The following is a 26,189-nucleotide window of genomic DNA, read 5'->3' as shown; positions in this document are numbered from 1 at the left end:
GGGATGTGATGCTTACTGCGTACCTGGGCAATGCTGGGCACTTTTGATGATTTAGGAAGGAAGGAGAGGGTCTAGGGGAGTGGGGAATGGCTCTGACCTGCAGTGGAGAGGGGCGAAGAAGCGAAGGAGGTGAGCAGTATAGGGGAGCTAATAAAATGGATATTAGAATCCTTAGGATAAGGTGTGTGCTTGTCCTTAGTGATCAAGAGTGAAGCATTTAAAACTACCAACAACTTATTTCCACTTTCTGGCTCCCACTCTGTGCTTGCTGCCAGTCCTCTCTTCCCTCTCCTCTGCTGCTACTCCCTCTCTCATTCCATTATCAGACACTAGTGCATTTCTACTTCTGCCACATCACCCATCCACTCCCCCAGATTTCCTGACAACCCACTTCCAAAGTGATGCAAAACAATCGCCTTCCAAAGAAGCACAGATGTACAAAAAAGTAACACAGGAGGGCAGCTGAGGGCAGAAGGGGTGTGCGTGCATATTTATATATCATTAAAGGAAAAATATCTGCAGAAACCCTGAGTGCTGCAAGTCAGTTAGTGGTAGCATTATTGTAATACTTGAGCTCTACAGCCTATAGGCAGAGTATTTGTTTGCTACACTGAGTTTCCAAGCATTTGCATAGTGAACTCTGCACTCAAGTTTCACTTTCCCAGTGCCACATCTTGGGACGGGTGCTTTATTTTTTTATGACTTCTGACAGTTTTAGTGTTCAAATATTTCTTCAGATTTTTTTTTAAGCAAGGTGGCCTCTGGCTGCAATTAGTGTCCCATTGAAAGAACTGGCAGCGATATATAACAACACTAAAGCAAATCATTTTACCTTGATCTGAAAATTTCCCCAGGCTGCAATTTGTCACTAATATTGCCTCCAGCTAAACTTCCCCAGACAAGAAAAGAGTTAATAGAGCCACAATTCTCCAGTCATCATCATATTTTAAAGGTAAGCTTCTGTGATTAATTATTACTTAGCACATTTTATTGACCAAGTGTGTAGAGTTCTTGGTCCTTGAAAAATGATGCAGTGGTTCATCACCAACTCCATAAACTGCTGAACTGTGTAGTGATAGTTTCATATAGAGTAAGAAATGAAGCTATCCGTGAAATGCAAGAGTCAGCTTTTGCATCTCAGCAGAATCTCTGTATCAAGCATCTGGACTGATGTGAACAGCTGATTATCCAAGCATGCTTTACTGGCAAAATGACTGAAAATATTTTCCTGTTTATACAGTCTGCAGGAATTACATCTCCTGTTGGTGTCAAGGATTTGTCATTGTTCCTTGTTGTTAACGTTTTTCTCTCCACCTTACAGTAATATTCTGGGCTGAAAGTTGGCATATGAAATAAAAAAAAATCTTGACCATTTGTGCTTATGATTAAACAATTGCCAAAGACAGACATATGGGCAGAGGTGTATTGAAATCCAATATGCTTCTTTGGCCTTATTCTTTTTATGTAACACCCAGCATGATAGAACCTGAGCGTTGTGTCAAAAATTAATACTAGCATACTATAAAAGTCTCCCTCTGAGACAAATTAGTTAAAATCAGTTAACTGTAGAAGATCTGCTGAGATGGTTACTCAAATACCAATGGCAACAATCATATAAGATCTCCGCACCTGGACCCTGGCAGACCACTGGTCTGAGCAAGTTCCATAGGTAGGGGCTTACAAATGAGAAGCACTTGCTTACTGCCAGTGTTGGGCAATGGAAATCTAAGAACTCTGCTAGTCCAACCCAGTACATCTTAACCAAAATGTTGGGTAAGTGATCTCCTAGTAACATAGTTCTCTGGTGCAGGGGCCTGATGAGTTAGCCCTCTGGCTTACAGGCTCTGTGCGGGTGCAGCTGTTGGCCATGTGCTGTAAATCGCAAGATCGGGATTCAAAGACAAGGCACAACACTTAGATGAGACAAACAAGTAGGTCTTGGGTGAGGAGGAGGTAACTAATGAATGGGGAATCTAATGAAATCATTTCTGCTAAGCTTTGTGATTTCCCCATACACCAAGGAAATATCCCTTTTGTGGCTAGCACCATTCCACAAACCAAGCAAGTGTACAAGTCAAGCTAGGGAACTTGTAAATGGAATAATTTAAAAGGCACCATTAATTTCAAATCCAGTCAAGTCCATAAAATGAGCTAGAAGTAGTTTCAGCCCTTGAGCACCCTGCCAATTTCTATAAATGTTTTTCTTGTCCCTGCTGTGTGAAAACCCACAGAAACAGGGAAAACTGACTATACAAGGAAAATGGTAAAACTGACTGTGGATGAAGTATTGTTAAATGCACAGAGGCAATAAACTGAGGAAAAGCTGAGAAATTATTTGTTTTTATCTGATCTCTGCTACATAGGTGCTGTTTGTAGCCACAGAATGTGAACAAATTTCCAGACTGAGCTGTGATTTAAGTTGATGATATCCTTTTAAACTATATGGCAAAGATTTTCTAAAATGAATAGTGATTTTGGGTGCCCAATTAGATGCATCTTTGAAAGGGCCTGATGTTCAGAAGATGGGTGCTTAGCACTGTCTGAAAATCATGCTGCTAAAGTGTCATAGATTCTTATAAGGCCAGAAGGGACCATTGTGATAATCTATTCTGACATCCTGCAGAACACAGGCCATGCGACATGCCTGAATTAATTCCTGTTTGAACTAGAGCAAGTCCTTTAGAAAAACATCACATTTTAATTTAAAAATTGTCAGTGATGAAGAGTCTACCACAATCCTTGGTAAATTGTTCCAATACTTAATAACCCTCTCTGTTGAAATTTTGCAATTTAGTTTTAGTGTGAATTTGTTTAGCTTCAACTTCCAGCCACTGGATCTTGTTATATCTTTGTCTACTGGATTAAAGAGCTATGTAGTGTAGTTGTAGCCATGTCGGTCCCAGGATATTAGAGAGACAAGGTGGGCGAGGTAATACCTTTTACTGGACCAACTTCTGTGGATGGAAGCTTGTCTCTCTCATCAACAGAAATTAGTCCAATAAAAGATATTCCCTCACTCACCAGATTAAAGAGCGGTCTGATATCAGTTTTCTGTTTCCCCATTTAGGTGCTTATGGACTGTGATCAAGACACCTCTAATACTTCTCTTCGTTAAGCTAAATAAATTGAGGTTCTCGAGCCTATCACTATAAGGCAGGCTTTCTAATCCTTTTAATTATTCTTTTGGCTCTTTTCTGAACCCTCTCCAATTTATCAACATCTTTCTTGAAATGTAGACACCAGAAATTAACACGGTATTCTAGTAGCTGTCATACCAGTGCCAAATACAGAGATAATATCTTTCTGCTAGATATTCTCCTATTCGTACATCCAAGCATCATATTAGCCCTTTTGGCTTCAGCATCGCACTGATAGCTCATTTTCAATTGATTGTCTACCATGACCTCCAAATCATTTTCAGGGTCAACACTTCGCAAGACAGAGTTCCCTGTCCTATAGGTATGGTCTGCATGCTTTGTTCCCAAATGTGTAACTTCACATTTGGTCATATTAAAACACAGATTTTTTGATTGCACCAGTCTGCCAAGCAATGCAGATTGCTCTGTATCAGTGATCTATATTGTTTGCCATTCCCCCAATCTGTGTGTCCTCTGCACACCTTTATCAGTGATGTTTTTGTTTTCTTCCTGGTCATTGATAAAAATGTTATAGTGTAGGCCCAAGAACTGATTCCTGCAGGACTCCCCTAGAAATACACCCATTTGAGGATGATTGCCTGTTTACAATTATATTCTGAGACCTATCAATTAGTCAATTTATAATTCATGTTAATTTGTATCATTCCAGTTTCTTAATCAAGTTGGGTGCTAAGTTAAGGCATCCAAAAATCACTAGTTCCTTTGGAAAATTTTAGCCTGTATTCTTTCTTTTCCAGGTACTTTGTGCTATGTATTCAACTTGATCATGTCTATTAAAATTCAAATCCCAACTCCATACATTTCTGCTCCTTGCCTCGTGTGTTAAATATGTACCACAGTATTTAAATTTTACTATAACTGTTGAGAAGGTAATTGATGGCACTGGAGCAAACTTAAGTCAAAATGACGGAAAATAATCTCTTCATGAATCTGTTAATTCCTGTACTAGTCAGTACATTACAGCTCATTGCTTATCCCTGTGGAGGCTGCACTACAGTTTTTATACCCCAAATCCTTCACTTTGTACTTGCTCACTTTAAATTGCAGTTTCTTTCAGTTTAATTTTAAACAGCTGTTTTCTGACCCTTCCACATATATATAATTGTTTTATAAAGATCATCTTTGTCACTTAAGTTCTTAACTGTGGGTTTGCTTCTCTTAGCATGACCAGCTGTCCCGATTTTATAAGGACAGTCCCAATATTCGGGGCTTTGTTTATATAGGTACCTATTATCCCTCCACCTCTTGTCCTGATTTTTCACACTTGCTTCTGGTCACCCTAGATTTTCTGCTCATGAAGATGTAAGAAAGGAGTAACTCTGAAGTCAACAGCATAAAACTGGTAGATGAATGGAGAAGTGGGCCCTTTGCTTCCAGTTGCTGTCCTCTTGAATTTAGTCTGCACCTAGAATTAGACTGTCCATTAAACAAAGCTTTTGTTAATCTAGAAGTAGAACACTTCCATCTGTATTTAGGGACAAAGAAGACGGAGAGGGCCAGCTGAGGATATTTCAAATGGGGCCTTCTCAGAATTTGAAAACCCTTCTTTAGGGGAAACTAAGACTGGAAAAAAAAGAAAAGAAAAATTAACACTTCCTCTGTAAAGCACAGACTGCCCAGTCTTCAGAGCCTGGATATGTCTCTCTTCATCTAAGGTCTCTCAATGTAAGAATGAGACAAGCAGCAAGTGTTCAAATTAGGCTATAATTCTTCTATTTTCCAAGTCGTTATGATTTTCTTTCCAGTTTTATGATGTCTGGAAGCCTAGTACCTGCACAGAGCTCACATAGGAACTTTCTCCTAAAAGCATAAATTCAGCAATCAATGCATAACATGTGGGTTGTTCCTCCTGCTGCTGTTTCTCAAAAGTAGTATACCACTGTTGGTCTTGGAGTAGAACCATTCCTCCCCATGGATCTGTGTCCACAGAGAGAGAGAGAGAATCCCTTCCACTGACTTCTTGAAAAATATGCTAATGTTTTTCGTTCATTAGAGGTCCAAAATGGCTTAGCCTGCTAATTCCAAATTTGTTTGGTTTTATTGGCCTTGCTGAAGACTGGTGCCTTTTAGCTTTTTATTTTGTGTCTTTATTGTACATATCTGCAATTCAAGTTGAATACAGCTAAATTTCTCATCAAACAAATAAAAGCACAATAGATCTCCTATCTGCTTACCAATTTCTTGATACTTCTTTAACTTGACCTTCAATTTTGAATTCCTTGGCTTTCAGGTCCTTATACTCACATCTTAACTAGAAAAGGGCCAGAGCCGCAAAGTTCAAGAGTTGCTTGAATCTCAGAGTAAGGTGTGAGATCATCTGTAATCTCATTTGATTTTTCTGTCTGCAGTCATAGGTCTGGTCTACACCACAGACCTATATCGGTATAACTAGATCGTTCAAGGGTTTGAAAAATCCACACCCCTGAGCAATATAGTTATATCGACCTAACCCCCCACATAGACAGTGCTGTGTCGGCGGGAGAGCTTGTCAGGAAGGTGGACTAACTACACCGATGGTAGATCTCTCTCCTGTCAGCATAGAGCACCTTCATTAAAGTGTTATAGTGGCTCAGCACTGATGCAGCATTTTAAGGGTAGAATTGCTCATATCTAAATACATGATGAATCGGTAGAACAGTCACTGATGCTATTCTGATGAGCAGAGAAACACCACTTACTTCTGAAAGTCTGTCTTGTGCTCACATTGAAAATACAGAGGTGATTTTTAAAAATATTTAGGTAGACCAGTATCCAGGAGAACCTTTTTGCCAGGGGTATAGTAGATGAATTATGATCTATTTGCACCAGAAATTAAATACCTATTGCATCAGAGATCTCTGGAACCCAGCCTACCAAGAGGAGGCATTATCCTACAAATTATTAACTATCGATTTATAGAATACCTTTTGCATGCATTGGGATGCTTTGCAGTGTAACAATAACTATCTCAAAAAAGATTAATAGGCAGCACAACACAAAAACAAGTGCAAGTAGGCTTCAAATAACCAGACTAAAATAATGTTTAGAGGCTGCATCATCCGTGATACTACTTACATAAGGACTTAGGAAACTGAGTGCCCACTGTTGGAGTGTGTACCCCATTGGCAGCTGATGTACATTCTCCTTCCTTCATAATGAGCAGTGGTTTCACTCTTGGAAAGCTATGGCTCCCTGTGCAATGCTTCTTGACTGTTTGTTTCCATACCAGAGGAGCTATGCTGCTGTGTGATTCCACCCTCTATACCGCCCTCCAGTGTCAGTGTGTGGCACTGAAACCAGCACAAGTTTTACTTCTAACCCAGACAGCACAGATTTGTGCCAGGATGCTCCAAGCATCTGAAGCTTGTTGAGCAACTGATCCAGCCTCTCCTGTGCTCTTCCAGTCCAGAAAACCTGATCCCTGCAAGAATGTCTTCCATGGGAGGGAGGGGGAGGGAAGATGGTTTGGAGCTGGCACTTCTGCCCTCTGTGCCCTCAGCTGCCAGGTACACTGATTTGTACTCCCCCTCATTAGTGGAAGTGTGTGGAGAGGAGCATGTAGCCCTAATTCTGGGTGTGAGGGAACCCACTGATTTAGCTGCATGGATCTCATGGAAGAGTGTTTCCACCACACAGGCAAAAACTGTCCTCTGTGGATGTAGTCAAGGGCAGGGAAGACAAAACAACAGCAGCTTATATTCTGGATGGTGGTGTGGCCTAACCAAATTCTGCAAATACACAGAAACTGCGTCATTCAGAGACTAATCCATTGAGCTTTGTCAGCAGGAAATGAGGGTGCTTTCCTCTCAGAATCCGGGCCCAAGAATGGTCAGATGATTGTAACTGAGGCACCCGGCTGTATAAGTGGAGGAATGCACAGTCCTGTTAATATTTTCAAAAATTTGGAGTCATTTGTAAAGTAGATGGCATATACAGAATGCATGATAATGTGGGTAGCATACAAGTTTTATTACCATGTTTGGGATGAGCTGTATAATGTGGATGTAGCTTTGCCTTTACACACATGATAGATGTGCTATCTGCATAGTGATCTGACTGATATGAGATGTTATCTGCATGTTTTCCTATTGTAGCATAGTGGATGAAAGGGTGGTTTTGACATAACTACCAGTCTTCAAGTCACCTTTCTTCTCTAGCCCATGTGTACACTGAGATACAAATAGGCATATCTTCCAATTGCAGAGATCTCTCATAGTCAAAGTCAAACTACCAGATGAACTCTCTCTCTGGGCTTGCTTCTGAGTGATGTACCTGAAGTTGCCTTCAAATTTAATACAGGTAGGCAACTCGCAGAACCTGACTGAGCTATTCAAAGCCACTTTAAGAGATGTGCTAGCCCAGGCTGAGATTTCCAAAACCCATCTGAGATCCAGTCATGCAGTGTGCTCCATCAAACAATGGGAACTGCAGCGTTTGCAGTTCACACCTGTATAGCAAAGGATGAGGGTGCATGTCATCTGTTCCATGTCATGTAAATCATATGACTCTTGGGCTCCTAGGAGGGTGCTGGGGTACTAGTAAATTTAAGGTCAGTTTAGGCTTCTTAAAAAGCTCGTGGCAATCGGGGGAGGTCCCGGACGATTGGAAAAAGGCAAATATAGTGCCCATCTTTAAAAAAGGGAAGAAGGAGAACCCAGAGAACTACAGACTCACCTCAGTCCCTGGAAAAGACATGGAGCAGGTCCTCACGGAAACCATTTTGAAGCAGTTGGAGGAGAGGAAGATGATCAGGAACAGTCAACATGGATTCTCCAAGGGCAAGTCATGCCTGACCAACCTGATTGCCTTCTATGATGAAATATGTGGATATGGGGAAAGCAGTGGCCATGATATATCTTGACTTTAGCAAAGCTTTTGATACGGTCTTCCACAGTATTCTTGCCAGCACCTCTCCATGGATCACCATCTTGTAGTGGTGGAGAGGCTTGCATGTCTCAATGACCCCAAGAGTGATGCTGCCTGGAGTCATGTACTCCCTTAGGATTACCCATGGCAGAACGGTTAAGGGCGAGGTTCCAGACAAAGTGTGATCCAAGAAGTCCCTAACAGCAGAGCAGATGGAGGATAACTGCACAAAGGAGGTGAAACTGTTGCGTAATGTTACAACGGCTGTGAAGGTAGATGAAGGCTGCAGAAAATAGAGGCTCTCCAATCGTCATGGTGCCCATGCCATTGGTTTCAAGTTCTCTATCTGTCAAGGATAGTGTGGTGACTGTTGTGCATCAGTCTCCCCACTTTAAAACAAGTCCCACACAGGCATCTTCCAGTTTTTGGGAAAAATAACTCTGCACAAGTCAAAAGTCCGGTGGTGATTGGCAAGTGGCGACGGGAACAGGACAGTGAAATCCGGAAGTTCCTAGTTACAGACCAACACACAGGCGGTGGGTGTGTGATACAGTCGTCTTCCTCGAGGATTGAGGTGGGTTGAGCATTTCGGCAGCTGCACCCATGACTGAACAGTCCTTTTTAGAATCCACTCTGCTCACCCCACATGGGGCAGGGGTTAGAAAAGGAACCCTGAAAATAGTTTTGCCTCTGTTTTTCCTGGCTGGATGGCTGCAAAGAACAAGCTCGTAAGGTGCCTCTCCAAGGTACCAGATGGTATCAATGAGCGGTTTGACACTCCGATTGAGGCTCACCAAAAATCAACAGGCAACTGTTGTGAGCGCGTATGCACCAGCACTGGATGCCAGTGAGAATGTAAAGGAAGATTTTTATTCTCAGTTGGAAACCATTTTATCGGAGACCCCTACAGAAGACAAGATCATCCCTCTGGGGGATTTCAGTGCACGTGTGGGACGAGACTCAGACCTGTGGAAGGGAACAATTGGGAAAGAAGGAGTTGGCAAAAGCAATTCAAATGAAATTCTGCTCCTGACCAAGTGTGCTGAACATGAACTTATAACGAACACTCTCTTCTGACAAAAGGAAAGGTTCAAAACATCTTGGAGACGCCCATGGTCAAAGCACTGACATCTCCTCAACTACATTATAGTTCGTGCCCGAGATCATAGTGCCGTACTTCTCACAAGAGCAATGACAAGTGCTGATGACTGTTGGACTGATCATCACCTTCTTTGATCCACAATGAAAATTTAAGATGGCTCCCAAATGGAGGTTGCAAAAGAAGCAGGTCAGGCGCAAGTTGAAGATTCAAGATTTGAAGGATCCTATTAAGCGTGACCACTTCCAAGCAGTCTTAGAAGAAAAGCTCCCCTCAGAGTTTCCAGAAGTAATTGAGGAACACTGGAGCCAGTTGAAAGCAGTAATCATCAGTGCCTGTGAGTAAACCATAGGCTACCAAACCAGAAAACATCAGGATTAGTTTGATGAGAGTGATGCTGAACTTAAGCAGCTCATTAATGAGAAGAGAATGGCATTTTGTGCTTGGCAGAATGACATAAATTGTAAACTAAAGAGAGAAGCCCAAGCCAAGGCGAGGGCGGAAGTCCAACTTAAAACCAGAGAACTCAAGAACAAATGGTGGACTGAGAAAGCACAAGAACTCCAACATCTCGCAGACATCCACAATACATGTGGTTTCTTTAGTGCCACCAAGGCTGTTTATGGGCCAATTTGCCATGGTCTGAATCCTCGTCGCTCCAAGGATGGAACCACACTTCTGAAGGACAATGAAGCCATCAATTCTTGCTGAAAAGAACATTTTGAAGATCTCCTTAACCGTAATTCTATGGTTGCAGATGAAATCCTTGAGCAAATCCCTCTGACCGTTAAGGGATGAGCTCGGAGACCGTCCTAATTTGTATGAGGTACACAATGCCACCAAGCAGATGAAGAACAACAAGGCAGCAGGTCTAGATGGGATCCCTGCTGAAATCTTTAAAGACGGTGGACCAGAGCTAATTCGGCAGCTTTACCTGCTTATCCTTAAATTCTGGATAAAGAAAGAGATACCCAGTAAAATGAGGGGTGCCCTGATTGTCACCCTCTTCAAGAAAGGGGATAAAGCGGATTGTGGAAATTACCGTGTTATCTCCCTCCTAGCCATTGCAGGCAAAGTTCTGGCGCGGATCCTTACAACTCACCTTCTGCCCCTGTCAGAAGAAATTTTACCAGAGTCACAAAGTGGTTTCTGACCATGTTGTGGAACTGTGGATATGATCTTCACAGCACGGCAGCTGTACGAAAAGTGTCGGAAGCAAAACCAACCACTGTATTTATTGATTTAACTAAAGCCTTTGATTCAGTGAATCGTCGTGCCCTCTTGACTGTACTCGCTAAGATTGGATGTCCTGATAAATACATCAGTGTCCTAAAATTGCTTCATGATAACATGAAAGCGACTGTTCTGAGCAGCATTGGCTCACAGAGTGAACTTTTCAAAGTACAAACAGGAGTAAAACAGGGCTGTATCATTGCTCCAACCATGTTTGTGGTTTTTATCGCCGTCATTCTTTACCTAGTTGCTGGGAAGTTTACAGCTGGCTTTGAAACAGAATGGACGGAAAGCTGTTCAGGCTTAGCAGGCTGAAAGCCAAGGGTAAGATCTCCACAACATCTATTGTAGAACTTCAGGATGCTGATGACAACGCAATCTTTGCCCACCCTCAGAAAGATCTTTAAACTATCTTGAATGTGTTTGTCGATGCTTACACGTGTCTTGGTCTCACTCTTAATATCAAGAAGACTGAAGTGCTCTATCAGCCCTCTCCAAATGAGGTATTACATGCCCCATCTATCAAAATTAATGGAGTGGCACTGGAGAAAGTTGATCATTTCCTTTACCTTGAAAGTCATCTTTCATCCAAGGCAGAAATTCAACATCACCTGAGCTGTGCCAGTGTAGCTTTTTCTAGTTTACGGCGCAGGGTTTTTGAAGATCATGAAATTCGAATGGACACCAAGCTTCTTGTTTATCAAGCCGTTATTCTCCCAACACTGTTGTTTGGGTTCAAAACTTGGACAACCTATAGACACCACTTGAAGGTCCTTGAGAGGCACCATCAACGCTGCGTTTGAAAGATTCTGAAGATCAAATGGGAAGACAAGTGCACCAATATTAGTGTCCTGGAAGAGGCAAAGACCACCAGTATTGAGGCAATGATCATCCATCAGCAATTCCTCTGGATTAGTCACATTGTCCGGATGCCAGATCATTGCCTCCCAAAACAGGTCCTGTTCTCTCAGCTAAAAGAAGGGTACCGTAACGTGAGTAGACAATGGAAGCGTTATAAGGACTTACTGAAGGACAACCTAAGAAAGTGTAATATTGACATTGACGCTTGGAAGACACTTGCCCGGGGTTGTTAAAATTGGAGTGTAGTCCTATGTGATGGTCCCCTGCATTTTGAACTTGCTTGCCGACAAGCTGAAGAGGATAAGAGGCAGAAGGAAGGAGAGACTGGCTTCCAGTCATGGTCAACGGTCTCCTGCTGAGCCTGAAAACATATGCCCTCATTGCAATAGAACTTGTGGTTCAAGGATTGGCTTTATTAGCCACCTAATAAAACTCCCATGGAAGATGATCATACTCAGTAATGAGTGATCACCCATTATTATCATTATCATTATTATTATCTTGCCAGCAAGTTAAAAAAGTATGGATTGGATGAATGGACTATAAGGTGGATAGAAAGCTAGCTAGATTGTTGGGCTCAACGGGTAGTGATCAATGGCTCGATAACTAGTTGGCAGCCGGTATCAAGTGGACATCCACAATACATGTGGTTTCTTTAGTGCTACTACAGAAAGGATGTGGACAAATTGGAGAGAGTCCAGAGGAGGGCAACGAAAATCATCAGGGGGTTGGGGCACATGATTTACAAGGAGAGGCTGAGGGAACTAGGCTTGTTTAGTCTGCAGAAGAGAAGAGTGAAGGGGGATTTGATAGCAGCCTTCAGCTACCTGAAGGGGGATTCCAAAGAGGATGGAGCTTGGCTATTCTCAGTGGTGGCAGATGACAGAACAAGAAGCAATGGTCTCAAGTTGCAGTGGGGGAGGTCTAGGTTGGATATTAGGAAACACTATTTCACTAGGAGGGTGGTGAAGCATTGGAATGGGTTACTTAGGTAGGTGGCGGAATCTCCATCCTTAGAGGTTTTTAAGGCCCGACTTGACAAAGCCCTTGCTGGGATGATTTAATTGCGGTTGCACTAGATGACCTCTTGAGGTCTCTTCCAACCTTAATTTTCTATGATTCTATTGCTTGACAAGTCATTTGTACAAGTGATTTTTTTTTTTTTAAAACAAGGGCTTACAGAAGAAATTATCAATAAGCATTTGCTTTCAACATCCATTATGGAGTTATTTTGCAACAGGTCTTGGTAACTGGAATTTGGCGTTACTTTGTCTTTCAGTGTAAGTAGTTTGAGGCAGTTACTTTCTGCAGAAAGCTGGGGAAAATAGCAGATCTCTTATGAGACTCCCATTATCCCAGTTTTGCACAAAGAGAGACAATCTTCATATGTTATCTCTAAGTTTCACTTCAATTTCCATTCAAAGCAAAAATTTGCTTTACATAATGTTTCCCTTTGATCGTGAGAGACAGCAAATGCTCCTCCTCCTGGAGATGTTGAAGCCTTTGTTTTATTAGAAAGGAGAAGCACATCGGTCCTTAGCTCAAATGGAGGACTTTATTCTTCTAGAGTTATTTCTAAATGGATCACTTGCTTTGGGGAGTAGAGGACTAGATTGCTCATTACACATTAAAGCAGAACCTAATATGTGTTGGGGGCAGTAAGAGGAAAGTTGTCTTCTTGAAAGATGCAAAACAGCAGCATATCTAGGCTTTAGTTTCCCCATCTGCAAAATGAGGATAAGAGACTCTTGAAAATCCCAGCCTCAAATGGATGCGGTTAATATTAATTACTTAATGTTGGCAAATGGCTTTGAAGGTACAAAATGCTGTTTGGAGAGAGATGGACATTAGAGCTGTGGGAGGGAGGCCTTGAGAATTTGAATGGTATGACAGGGTAATGGGGTTCCCACTCACCAGTAGCGTGCCACCTCTTGTCTAGATCTGGAAAATCTTGTGGCATCGGATGCCCCCTTCTGCTCTCTGCTTGCTCTCAAACAGCTTCTGATAACTTGGCAGGAACTGTGAAGTTGACAAGAAAGCCGGACAGCTAGAGCTCAGCTACTCCCTGCTCCCCTGGAGATCTGGGTGGCTGGATTCCACTCCTAGCTGGGAGCCAGCCCATTGGCTTTGAACTAAGCTGTGAAATTGAAAAGGCTGCCCAGCTCCCAGTAGGACTGGGTAGGTGGGTGACCAAAAAGCTGGGGCAGTTTGACCCCACTCCCCGGGGGCGAGAAGTGGCTTCCTCCAGCTCTCAGTGGGGAATGGGGGGGGGGAGGGGGGAGTGGGCAGCGTGCCAGGAGCCCGAGATCCTGTGCGGGCAGCCAGGCTCCCAGCAGAACTGAGACACCGGGCTCTTGGCTCCCCACACTGCCCCTCTTAGGTCAGTGGATGCGCTCCTGCTGAGGATGCGCACCACTGACAGAAGGAGGGTAGTGTGGACATGCACCACCGCAGTAATTGCTGTGGTGGCTATAAGTCGACCTACGTTTGTAGTGTAGACATATCCTCAGGTGATGCTAGGTAACCTAACTGGCCTCTCAGGTGTGGGGTGCACATCCCATCACAGCAAGGACTTTGCCTGCTGAGGGCAGGTATGTGTGACTGAAAGCCTCTGCCTGTTAGGACACCAGGAGAGAGCCCATGAGTCTGGATTAGTGGCACCTGGACTCAGAAGTCAACTTTTTGGAAATAGGCTAGCTTTTGTTTGTATATTTTTGCAGTAAAATTTGAACGATATTTTTAGAACATTAGCTTATCATAGAATTAGATAAGATTAGGGTTGGAAGAGACCTCAGGAGTTCATCTAGTCCAATCCCCTGCTCAAAACAGGAACAACCACAACTAAACCATCCCAGCGAGGGCTTTGTCAAGCCGGGTATTAAAAACCTCTAAGGATGGAGATTCCACCTTAGAGATTCCATTTATATTATGCTTCCTTCTAGTCTCTGTGCTGCAATAACCTCATAAACCTGCAATAGCTGTGAAAAGGATAACAGAGTCCTGTCACCCAGAAATAGTCGCAACCATCTCAAGGGATGGAAACTAACATCTTGGACGCTGCCAGTCGCCTGTCACTGAACGTTCCAGTGGGTTTGAATACTATCCCCTAGGTTTAGCTCTGTAATCATCCCATTACTGATTTATGGCATAAGCCGTCTAGTTAACAGTTGTCTCTGACCTGTGGTGAATTAAATGAATGCTTCCCATGTGCTAATTGAGTTGAATAAAACCAGTTAAAACAAGAGCATGAGAAAAGCAGACGCCTTTTGTAGTTTCTTACATCACATGACTAATGGAAGGTTTCTTTAAAAAATACTGCTTGTTCTTTACAATTTCAAGTCCTAACCAGACCTGAAGACTGTAGGATTATGGGAGAACTGGGGAAAATGAAAGCACACGAGCTAAGTGTGTGAGAGCTGAGCAATGGGGAAGGGAAGGGGTTAGTAGCCAGACTTATTAAGATGCTTTGTTTTTACTTAACTCATATTTAGTTCCACGGATCAACATGTTAGAGAAAGAAAGCCTTTGGTGAAGGCTCAATGCTCTTAGCCTTTCAGTTAAGGTGTGAGAGCTAATCACATACATCCTCTCAAATATCCATAGTTCCTTCAGCCAAACTAGGGAAGATCAAAGCTGACGTGTGATATTTCTAAGTTTTTTTTTTAACAAAAAGAAAAACCCAAATGAACAAAGATTCCCCCCCAACCATCAGCCCCTCTTTAGCTGTCATACTGCAGAAAAAAGGGGCAGAAGTCCAATTCTCCTCTCCCCTTCCTCTTTGCAGGTCACCTTTAACATCCCTGCTAATCCTGAAAATGTTATGCTTTTAAGAAGCACAGGGGATCTTTTTCAGAGGAAAAGGCAATATGCTGCGTTTATTGAAGAAACAACAATTTAGAATATGCATTCAGTCACACCACACACACACGCTGTCCCGCCAGTTGATGTTATAGTTACCAGTCCAGATCAATCTAGTGGCCAACTAGGCTGATCATGAGTAGGAGGACCTGGGTTCTGTCGTTCACGACACGATGCTCCGGGGCAGTCTTGGCAGGACGAACCCTGTTTATATAGTGATTTTCCTTCATTGGGACCAGTGAGTTTTGCACCGTCATGCTGTAATCAATTGTTGTTTGACGAGTGCTTGTTTTCTTAAATTGTCCTTTTCATTTTTTATCACAACTATCTTGTCCCCCTCTAAAGATGCCTGTCTCATCTTTAGAGTCGTCAATCTGCCCTCCTCTGACATTTCAATAGGGGCACGTTGCAACCTCCTGGCGCCCTTGCGTCTGTCTCCGGTTCCTCCCTTGTACATCTGGCTCAGCGATGGCCTTCATGCTTATTTCTTTACACATACATTCCTCATTCACACGCAAAACAGAATTAATTTACACAGAACATTTTGAACAGGAACATCAAGTTGCAATGCACAAGAAAACAATCATGGCGTTCTTTTACTTATTTTAAAATGCTAAACCTACAACAAAGTAGTGACCGTAAAAGTCTACTACTGCCTTGAAATCAGCCCAGACTCAGATTCCGGCTGACACATCTTTACCAAATGGCCCATTAGGCCAATCCTTTCTGCTATTCAAAAAGGGTGGCTGGCAGGATATGATGAACTCATACACCAATACATTTAATACATGCTACATTATTATTCTTTATCCTTCATTCTAAATTATACAAACATAAAATCCTGCTATTGCATAACTGGCAGTCACTGACAACAGTAAAGAAGTACACATCAGCCTGTGTTGTTTGCATGAACAGTGTGTAACGTGTTTTGGATCTAGCATTCAGTTATTTGTAGCAAGTATTTTATCATAGTACCTCTCCTCCCCTCATTCTATCAGCTGCAGATTATTTCTGAGGGGTTAAATAGCACAGCAAATAACTCCTGTTTTTGAGTTCTCTCTTAGCCGTTGCAGTACAAAGTAAGTAAAAGACACAAAGCTGTCTGAAAATAGTTATGTCAGCACTAAGTAGATTGAATTAGAGCTCCAGTCTTGATCTTCATCTTTGAAATCATGACAGAAAAATGCTTTTGGAGTTCTTCAAAAACTTGCCTGCGATGCCATAGTGGTATGGACTCATTCATTTTGAATAATGGCCTTTACCTTGATGCCTTTCTTTGTCACAAAGATGGTGAGTGACTTTGGCACTTGCACATAATTTACTTATCTTCTATTTATCTCCTGTTTTCCCATCAATCTTGTTCTAGCTAGGAGAGTTTTAGGAATCTCTTTATTATACTGCTGTATAACTAGCCATTCTTGGGATCTCTGTCTCCAACTTTAAATACTCATCTTAATTTTCCGAAGGGACTGTTAATTTTGTGTGCCCAGCTTGAGCTGCCATAGTAGCCTGATTTCTGGAGGGAAGGTGTACAGTAATTTCCACTCCTCTCTAAGATGACTCAAGTTAGGCTACCCCTTTTGAAAATGGAGGCCATTATATACATATACAATCTGAAACTGGGGGAAGAATCTGGTGATATATATTTTCTCCCCCTCTAGGTATACACAATTATACACAATCATTTGTAAAAACCCTCAGTTCTTGCATTGCCTATAAGTAGGAACTGTGGTAGAGGAGCTCCTTGTGTAACAGGAGCAGTTAGGGAGACAATTTGGCTATACATAACATTTCAGAAAGAATTCCTCTTTGTCAGTTACTATTTGTGGACACTGCAGGAGAAGTGAATGTTTCTAAATGATTTGGATAAGGAACAGCGAGATGGGCTTGGCATCCTGAGATTCTGAGGTCATTCCGTGCATAGAAGCAGTGTGGAAAAAGGCACAGAGATGGGAGAAGTAGAAATAACTGGATGTCGGTGTTGACATGGTTTCTAGAATGGTGGAGTTGGAGGGGATGCAAAAAGAGACCAGGTCCGAGATGTTGGCTGGGATACAGCTGTGCATGACCTCAAAGAGGAGAGGGATTGAAACTTGGTATGTTGGCCAGACTCAAAGAATAGTGGGGGACATGGTTTGATCCAAATGTGACAGTGACCGACCACTTTAGCAGCAGTGTGTGGAGTGTGGCTGAGCCGTGTTGTTAATTTTGGTATCTAAGAAGTACATGAGGTTTCAGGATCTACATGAGTAAAGACCTTTTTATGTATGAGTTGTATTGTCTTGATCTCTTCAAAATGACATGTCAAGCCACGTTCGTGTATATGGGCTTTATGGTTATTGTATGGCTGGGGAGTGGAATACCTTATGGATGTGAGGAAAAGCTTTTCTTCATTTCCATGCCATATTTGCATAGCTGGGATTTACATTGCTTCCCATTAAATAATGTATAGTGCAATCCCCAGTCATAGCAGCATATAGTCAGAAGGAAGAAATTGCTGGAGTATTGGACACATGACTCCGTTCCTCACTGTGTACCCCATTGCCTTCTGAAAGAAGCATTTATGTTTGCAGTTCAGAATAGGGTGAGATGTATACATCCAGACAAGTTTATATGTATTCTAAATCCTTATATCTTTAGCAAACCAATTTTCTGCATGTAAATGTCAATCTATAAGGTGCACTATGATGAATGTGTACTACGTAAGAAGTGGCACCTGGTATGTGATTGGCTAGCCTTCATTATTCAGACCAAACAGATGTTAAAAATTGCACTTTATATGTTGCACAGATGACTAAATGGGACTTGATTTTCTTTTCTTTTTTCCCCCTCCCCAGTTGTTGCAGTCACTCGAGTCTGAAACCTCTCGATTAGAAGCCTTTCTGGAATGGAAACGACTGGAACCAGTTTATTGGCACTGGATGGTAATGAATCAAACTAAATATTAAGGGTGTAGTTTTCTTACATCTAACAAACAACTGACTGCTCCTCAAACATTCTTCCCATATATGTGGAAAAATGAATGTTGTCAACTACCTGTACAACTTCCTTTTGAAGATGAGGCCAGTTAAATTAAAGGACATATTAGATCTCCCTCATCATTCTAGCCTCTGTTGTATGACTTACTCAGATAAGTTAAGAAACTGGAGGGAAGAGAAGCTGAATTGCAGGCATCTACAGTTATCACAAATGGAAATGCCTGATCTTTTCTGTTTTCTTAAACATAGCAGTCACACATTTTGTTATAAATTAAATGGATTGTCAGAAGAGAAACAGACTCAAAGACAACTAAATTTGTAAGCAGTTGAAATTTCAGACAACTTCATTTTTCCAGCCAGATAGTGTGTTGAAATCCCCTTGAACTATGTTGAATGATCATCAGAAAATCAGTGTCTTCCTCTGTGCATCTGATGACTTCTATACATCTCACTTCTGTATTAAACTTTCACGCATTTACAGCTGCTGAAAATAATTCTTAAACAGCAATTTAACAAAATGAGTTACAGAATTTGTAGAGGCAGGACCATTAATTGTCAGTGTACCTTATTCTATACAGAGAGTAAAATAAAGGAGTAGAAAATCATCTAACCTGTATTGAAAAGTACTTCAAAACCCACTAGAACGTGTGTGTTGTCAGCAAAGGTGATTGTTTCCATAATAGCGGGTGCTTTATTTATCTCTATTATTGTGCTGCTCTGAAAAGTATCAGCATTAGGATTGGCACAGATCCAGAATCATACAAGCAAGTGTTCAGATCAGGCAAACTGTAACTGCAGTTGCTATGGAGTTTTGATCTACTCACCAGGGGCCTGCTACTGTGAGGTGCTGAGCTGGTTGTGGAGGCTATGAGAACATCATAGGATGGGCTCGGCACCTCGCTGGATGAGGTCCTGAATAAATACTGGCCAATAGTACATCGTTATTTGAAAATCTAACACGCTATCATTCCTAATTGGAAATGTGTATTTTCTGTCAGTCTGTGGGATCAATTTCTGTTTTCTTTCCTTTCTGTTTTTGTTGTTCTTGAATGCTGTAGAACATACTAAAGAACCCAGATAAGATGTATTTTGACCCATGTTGTAACTCTATCTAGCAAAATTATCATAAGAACTTTTTGCATTAGAAAAAGGTTATCTGGTTCAGAAAACAAGTGCTTCTACATTTCTTAATTCCACGCTACGGTGGTTTTCATTTGACCCCATCCATTCTCCCCTTAAGAAGCAAGCCACAGTGTCTCTTTGCTTGCATCAGCTACTTTTCCTGATGAATTTTCCCCATATATTTATCACCAGTTGCTTGGGATACTTCTATCTGATTTCCTGTTTACTCTTATGTATAGTTTTCTCAACTTTTAGATTACATCCTCTAGTATTTTAAGTCATCATCAGTATAAAAATATATTTCTATCAACTGTATCAATCCCTTTCATATTTTGGAGGCCACCTTTTACCAGTGAGCATAAACTCCGATTCCTTAACCTTTCTTTATCATGTAGATTGTTCCAAGTAGTATAATCTGTGCTGTCAGCCCCTTTCTGTGGAAGTGTGCAGAACTGCACCTATTATCTCTACAGGAGTCTACATACTTTAGAGCTAGGCTAACAGTCTCACTGCCTTGATTTATATTCGGTCCATTTATATTCGGTCTCTTTAGTTCTTTGAGATGATCTCTGCACATTCCCACTCTGGGAATGCGCAGAGATCATCTCCAAGAACTCAAGTTACAGGAGAGTAACCTTCTTTTTCTGATTTCTCCATTTTACTGTGGCTGTGTGTTGAGCTGATGGACTGAGTGGTTCCCTCACAGTAACCTGCAGCTCTTCTGTTCACTGTGAGGAATGGCAATTACATTTAGTTCAGATTCCCTGATCTGCTTCCTTACTCCCAGATTATTTAACATTTTTACAATGAATGGCCTCTTCTCTCCAGTCATCTATGCCAGCCAAGTCTCTTGGATTCTGGCTGTCACATTCCTCTTTCCTTTCTCTGTCTCCAGGCTTTATCTCATCTGCCAACTTGAAGACTTTATTTTCAGAACCCTTAAACTCACAAGCATGGAGGCAGAAGCCGTGTGAGAAAGGCCTCGTGTACACTCCATTCCAGCAAAAATATATTCTATTCTCTTGGTCTCTTGCTCTCGTACAGTTTTCTACCCAGCCCCTCACACCTTTCAACTTACCGTTTTAGGTTTATTTATCTTTCTAGTATAACCAGTCATTAACAGATTTATATATTGAGCTCACCAGCATGTTCTATGCATTTGGAGTCCAGAACATCACAGAGACTGTGGTTCCAGTTAATGACTGGAGTGCAGGAAGTAAGTTTCTTCTTGTCCCCATCAGTATCACCTCTGTCTTACCAGTGTCCAGCTTTAGGCAACTGCTCTTAGTCCAGATGCTGTTTTTTGGCCAGGCGCTGAGAAAACTGGAGGGGACAAATGCAAACAGCATGCCAGACAGAACCATCAGCCAGCATGTAATGCTGTGTCAAAGTTCAGAGGGACATCTACAGAATCTTGGATAAGAGGAAGTCATCCACCTGAACAACCACTGCTGTCTTGGTTTTGTGACCTGGCCTGAAATGTTTTTGAGAGGGATCTCGGATGCTGGCAACTGGTAGATCAAGTTGAAGTCCGTTCTTTTCCAGCTTCTCAGACAGCTTTTTCAAAAACAGTGGGCAGTGTTTTGTGATATTGCTGGGGTTGCATATTAGTGTCTTAAGTGTTGGCTGGAGTGATAGATTCCCTTCTTCACAGGAGATGTTGACTATCCCTGTTATCAGGAATACTAGATGTTTTCAACCCTTTCATTGGCCAGGACTGGCCTGCATTAGAGTGGCGGGTGGTGGCCTGGACTGTATTTTGACCTCAGGGACATCTTGTTGTCTGAGTAGGATGAATTCTTAGAAATAGGGTGGTGTTGGTCCAGTGCTCATCTTGCTGTACTTGGTGTCCCCAGAGTCTGTCCTGATGCAAGGGATCTTTGAGAAATGGTTTGATAGTTCATTGCAGCAAAGTGAGCATGGCTGAGTTCTGTGACCAGATGGAAGCAGTCTGTGAATTACAGGCCTGTGACAGAAAAGAAGTTGGTCTCTGCATTTTGAATGGTAATGACAAAAGTTTGTAAGATTTCCTTGTGCTGAAGTCTGTGACAGATAGCATTCTGTGTTTGCCTTCATCAATATCTGAGCCTGCTTTCTTCCTGATTTTTCTATGAGAACCATGCAAATCCAAAGAGGAATGTCCTTCCTTTACAGAGCATTGTTAGCAGAAGTCCGAGCCTGGTTGTCATGCTTTACTAATTCTTATGCCCCTTGGCTTCTAAATTCAGTAGAGTTCTCTGCGGAAACATCTGGAATTTGGCAGGGTCCAGATTAGGAATTAGGCAGGATATCCTAAATTGTCATAGTGGGCCTAACAGAAATGTGACTTGATGATTTTCACAAATGGAAATTCACATAAATTTGTGTATAGTCTAAGCAAAGGTTGTACATGTATGAGACATTGAACACATTCTTGGGTGTCATAAAATAATAATAGAAGGCCTGGAATGGGAAGAGGAGTTGGAAGAGTAGTTCTAATGCAACAAGTATATTTTCTAATAGTTATAGAACACAATTTTGAGAAGCGCAGTCAGGAAAGTAACTGAAATACTTTCCTTGAGGATTGTATTTTCTAAATGGACAACCTACCTAATTCTCAATTACTGAGGGACAATCTCCACTCATTGATATATTTGCTTTCCACAACCAAATCTCTGCACAACTTTTCATGGCTGATGTATCCGAGTATTTGGATTTTAATATCTAAACTGTATTAAATCTATTCACCTAAAGTTGGGTTATTGCTGATTATGTACTTTATGTATCATATGACTTTTAAAAACAAACTTTGTATTTGTGGATAATCTAAGGACTATACCCAGATGTACAGACACTCTTTTCTCAACCTATGTATTATATACTTTTTTTAACATTAGCTTTAATAAAAAATTTAAATAGAGACACTAACTTGATCCACTTTGCTCTAATAGAGAAGAACTGAAAGTATGAGACTAATAGGAAATCTTAGTATCAGTCACACGTGGTGAGCAATAGGTTTACAGGATGTAGCCCTCCAAAGGAATTGGGTTCAAAAATGTATATTGTGGGGAATAAAACAAGTTAGTGAGCATGGAGCAATGGGAGGGGGAAGTGTTATTGCTCACAAGTGTGGAAGAAGATTGGAGCATTTAAAAAAGCACTATGGTCAAAGGACAACAGACTAAACTTCCCCAGAAATGGAGAATTCATGGAAAAAGTGACCATTTTAAGGTATGTCTACACTGCAGTTAGACACCTGTGGCTGGCCTGTGCCAGCTGACTCTGGCTCATGGGGCTCAGCCTTAAAGGGCTGTTTAATGGATGTGTAGACATTTGGGCTGGGGCTGAAGTCCAAGCTCTGGGACTCTCCCACCTCACAGGGTCAAGCCCAAACGTCTACACTTCAGTTGAACAACCCCTTAGCTCAAGCCCACTGGCATGGGCCAGCCATGGGTTTTTAATTGACATACCCTCTTGCTGGGCTGCTCAAAGACGTGAACCTAGAAATGAAACTGTCCTAGAAATGAAGAAAGGGGGCAGGAACTAAATGAGACTGCAGTGTCAGTTAAGGCTTGTAGGGGCAAGAAAAGGACAGCAAAATGTGTTAATGCTACCAAATGTTGACTATCCCTGTTATCAGGAATACTAGATGTTTTCAACCCTTTCATTGGCCAGGACTGGTTTAAGAATGGCTGTTACAAATCTGTCAGTATAAAAATGCTAGAGAGGAACAAGGCTCATTCAGTAGTGAGGGAGATTAAATTAATTAGGTTTCTAAAATAGCTCTGCTACTGAAATGCTTTCTAAAATTCTAGTATGAAAAATAGGGCGTGGGGAGGACTATATAATATGGATAATTAACCATGAGAAATGAGGAGCTGTTGATAAAAAATGTTAAATTTGGGGATGGGGGACGGTAAAAAAAGTAATTCTGTATAAATCGGCATATCTAGATTACTTAAAATTTGACTGAATAAAGCCTTGGCTTAGAATTTTGCCTTAAATATTTAAATACTGAACTCCCAGTCTTAGGGGAAAATAGTAGGGTATGATTGTGTAATTAAATACTATACCAAACAAATAGGTCTTATTATCACTAAATCAAAGATGGAAATTATGAAAGTTAATTTACCTACTGATTTTATGTACTTGGAAGGAGAAACCTTGAAAACTGTTAATAAATTTAATTATATGGGTAGCATAATTCGTGATACTGGTGACAGCATAGGTGAAGCAAGTGCTGTATTTAAAAAAACTTAACACAGGATGAAAGTCTAATGTGATTAGCAAAAACACCAAACTTAAAATCTTTAGAAGCTATGTCCTAAACATCCTCCAAGAATGAGTCCTGGAAAAATAAGTCAATCCAGCACAAACTTAATAGCTCTCAATGTATGTGTCGGCTTAGAATATTCAAAGTAAAAGGGACTGATAAAATAAGTAATGAAGAAACACTAGAATGGGCATCATTACCGACAACAATACAAGAAGAGGTGTAATCAGGAAGGCCAAAACACAACTGGCGTTGCAGTTAGTAAGGGATGTGAAGGGTAACAAGAAGGTTTTCTACAGGTATGTTAGCAACAAGAAAAAGGTCAGGGAAAGTGTGGGACCTTAATGAATGGCAGAGGCAACTTAGTGACAGATGATGTGGAAAAAACTGAAGTACTCAATGCTTCTTTGGCGTCGGTCTTCCGAGATAAGTTCAGCTCTCACACTTCTGTCCTGTGCAAGTATGGTGAGGAGGTGAGCAGCCCTCAGTGATGAAAGAACAGGTTAAGGACTATTTAGAAAAGCTGGACATGCACAAGTCCATGGGTCCAGATCTAATGCATCCAAGGGTGCCGAGGAAATTGGCTGATGTGATTGCAGAGCCATTGGCCATTATCTTGAAAACTCATGGCGATTGGGAGAGGTCCTGGACTATTGGAAAAAGGCAAATATAGTGCCCATCTTTAAAAAAGGGAAGAAGGAGAACCCAGAGAACTACAGACTCACCTCAGTCCCTGGAAAAGACATGGAGCAGGTCCTCACGGAAACCATTTTGAAGCAGTTGGAGGAGAGGAAGATGATCAGGAACAGTCAACATGGATTCTCCAAGGGCAAGTCATGCCTGACCAACCTGATTGCCTTCTATGATGTATTAGTGGGAGCATTGCCAGCAGATCAAGGGAAGTGATTATTCCCCTCTGTTCGGCACTGGTGAGGCCACATCTGGAGTATTGCATCCAGTTTTGGGCCCCCCACTACAGAAAGGATGTGGGCAAATTGGAGAGAATCCAGCAGAGGGGCAATGAAAATGATCGGGGGGTTGGGGCACATGACTTACGAGGAGAGGTTGAGGGAACTGGGCTTGTTTGGTCTGCAGAAGAGAAGAGTGAGGGGGGATTTGATAGCATCCTTCAGCTACCTGAAGGGGGGTTCCAAAGAGGATGGAGCTAGGCTGTTCTCAGTGGTGGCAGATGACAGAACAAGGAGCAATGGTCTCAAGTTGCAGTGGGGGAGGTCTAGGTTGGATATTAGGAAATACTATTTCACTAGGAGGGTGGTGAAGCACTGGAATGGGTTACCTAGGGAGGTGGTGGAATCTCCATCCTTAGAGGTTTTTAAGGCCTGACTTGACAAAGCCCTAGCTGGGATGATTTAGTTGGGGTTGTTCCTGCTTTGAGCAGGGGGTTGGACTAGATGACCTCCTGAGGTCTTTTCCAACCCTAATCTTCTGTGATTCTAAGTAGTCTAGAAGAAGAGCTGGACATATTTGGCACATCTTTTAAGGATGCCAGATTATAGGCTACCTAAAAAATCATTTCTTTGGTACCCCAGTGCAAGAGATGGATAGGCCTCCCTAGAGCAGTGGTGTGTGCAAACTTTTCCAGTCACGCCCTCCCTTATCCTTAAAAGTCTGTCCATGCCTCGCCTCCATTATTGCACAGCCAAGGCTACCTCAGCAGTGCGCTGTTTCTACCTTGCACACAGGCTACATTGCTAGGGCAGGGCCAGTACCTCCTCCCTCAGGTTTTCAGGGTGGGGGAAGGTATGTGTGATGCTCCCTGGGGGTGGAGCCAGTACTGGGAGCAGAGGCTGCTGGGAACAGCAATCAGTGTGTCACATTGACCCACAGGCTGGGTTACCTGCTGAGGTGAGTAAGGGGGGGGTGAAGACTGTACTTCCTCCCTGGCCCCGTGGGGGCTGGCCTGGGCCCTGCTGTACGGGGCTGGCACCAGCCGCCTAGCACTAACGCTCACCCCTGAACATTCCTCTGCACCCCTCTTGGGGTCGCGCTCCATTTTGCCCACCACTGCCCTAGAGCACACTCTGTAGCACATTAATGGCTGAAGCAGCATCATTATGTCTGAATATAAAAGACCTGGAAAAACGAGGCCAGGTTTCATTGGTGGATCTTAGCAACCTTGTTTGGTTCTAATTGGGTTCAGCAGCTACCAAGGTGTTTCTAATCTCCTTATAGCGGGTCTGAAGGGCTTGCCCACAAGCCTCTCTCTAATCTGTCTATCCCTTCATAGAATACAGTATCAGTCCCCAAAGTATCTTCATGCTCCACACAGCAAAACACAAGGCATATAAGATCCAAGTGGGCTCTGCTGCTGACTTGCTGGAGACCTGTTGCTCTGAAATGATTAAGCCTCTCACACTCTTAATTTCCTCCAGCTTCAGCAGCTGAGTTTTTACATTTCTGTAACAAAATACCTGTGTGGTGAACTCCTCTATGTGCATGCATGCTGACTGCATTCATTTTCAGTGTGCAGCTAGCTAGCAGTTTGGAGAATTTTCAACTACAACTTCTCAGCTCTTTGTTTTCAAATGTTTGTAACATTGTTTTAAAACAACTTTTTAAATGTATAAACAGATATTATTATAAAATATAGATATTAGTAAAAACGAGGAGTCCTTGTGGCACCTTAGAGATTAAAAACATTTTTGGGCATAAGCTTTTGTGGGCTAGAACCCACTTCATCAGATGAACATTAGCAAAGTATTGGACAGCGTTACTAAAGCAGTTATTAATAACTATTTCCATGTCAACTTGGAAAATTCAGA

The 26,189-nt window shown here is 42.0% G+C and overlaps 1 protein-coding gene across 2 annotated transcripts in view; it reads left to right on the top strand.

The window, feature by feature from the left end:
- The window catches only part of TEDC1 (tubulin epsilon and delta complex 1), a 161,367-nt gene that overhangs the window by 86,593 nt on the left and 48,585 nt on the right, over positions 1-26,189 (top strand). For both annotated transcript variants that reach the window (XM_073356246.2, XM_073356245.2), the window contains one exon: positions 17,892-17,978. In XM_073356246.2, coding sequence (XP_073212347.1) covers positions 17,892-17,978 — 87 coding nt within the window. The remainder of the gene's footprint in view (positions 1-17,891; positions 17,979-26,189) is intronic.

This window comes from Lepidochelys kempii, chromosome 8 (genome assembly GCF_965140285.1).
Source record: "Lepidochelys kempii isolate rLepKem1 chromosome 8, rLepKem1.hap1, whole genome shotgun sequence".
NCBI classification, from domain to species: Eukaryota; Metazoa; Chordata; order Testudines; family Cheloniidae; genus Lepidochelys; species Lepidochelys kempii.
The sequence above is the reverse complement of the archived record's forward strand: the minus strand, read 5'-3'. Positions and strand labels throughout refer to the sequence as shown.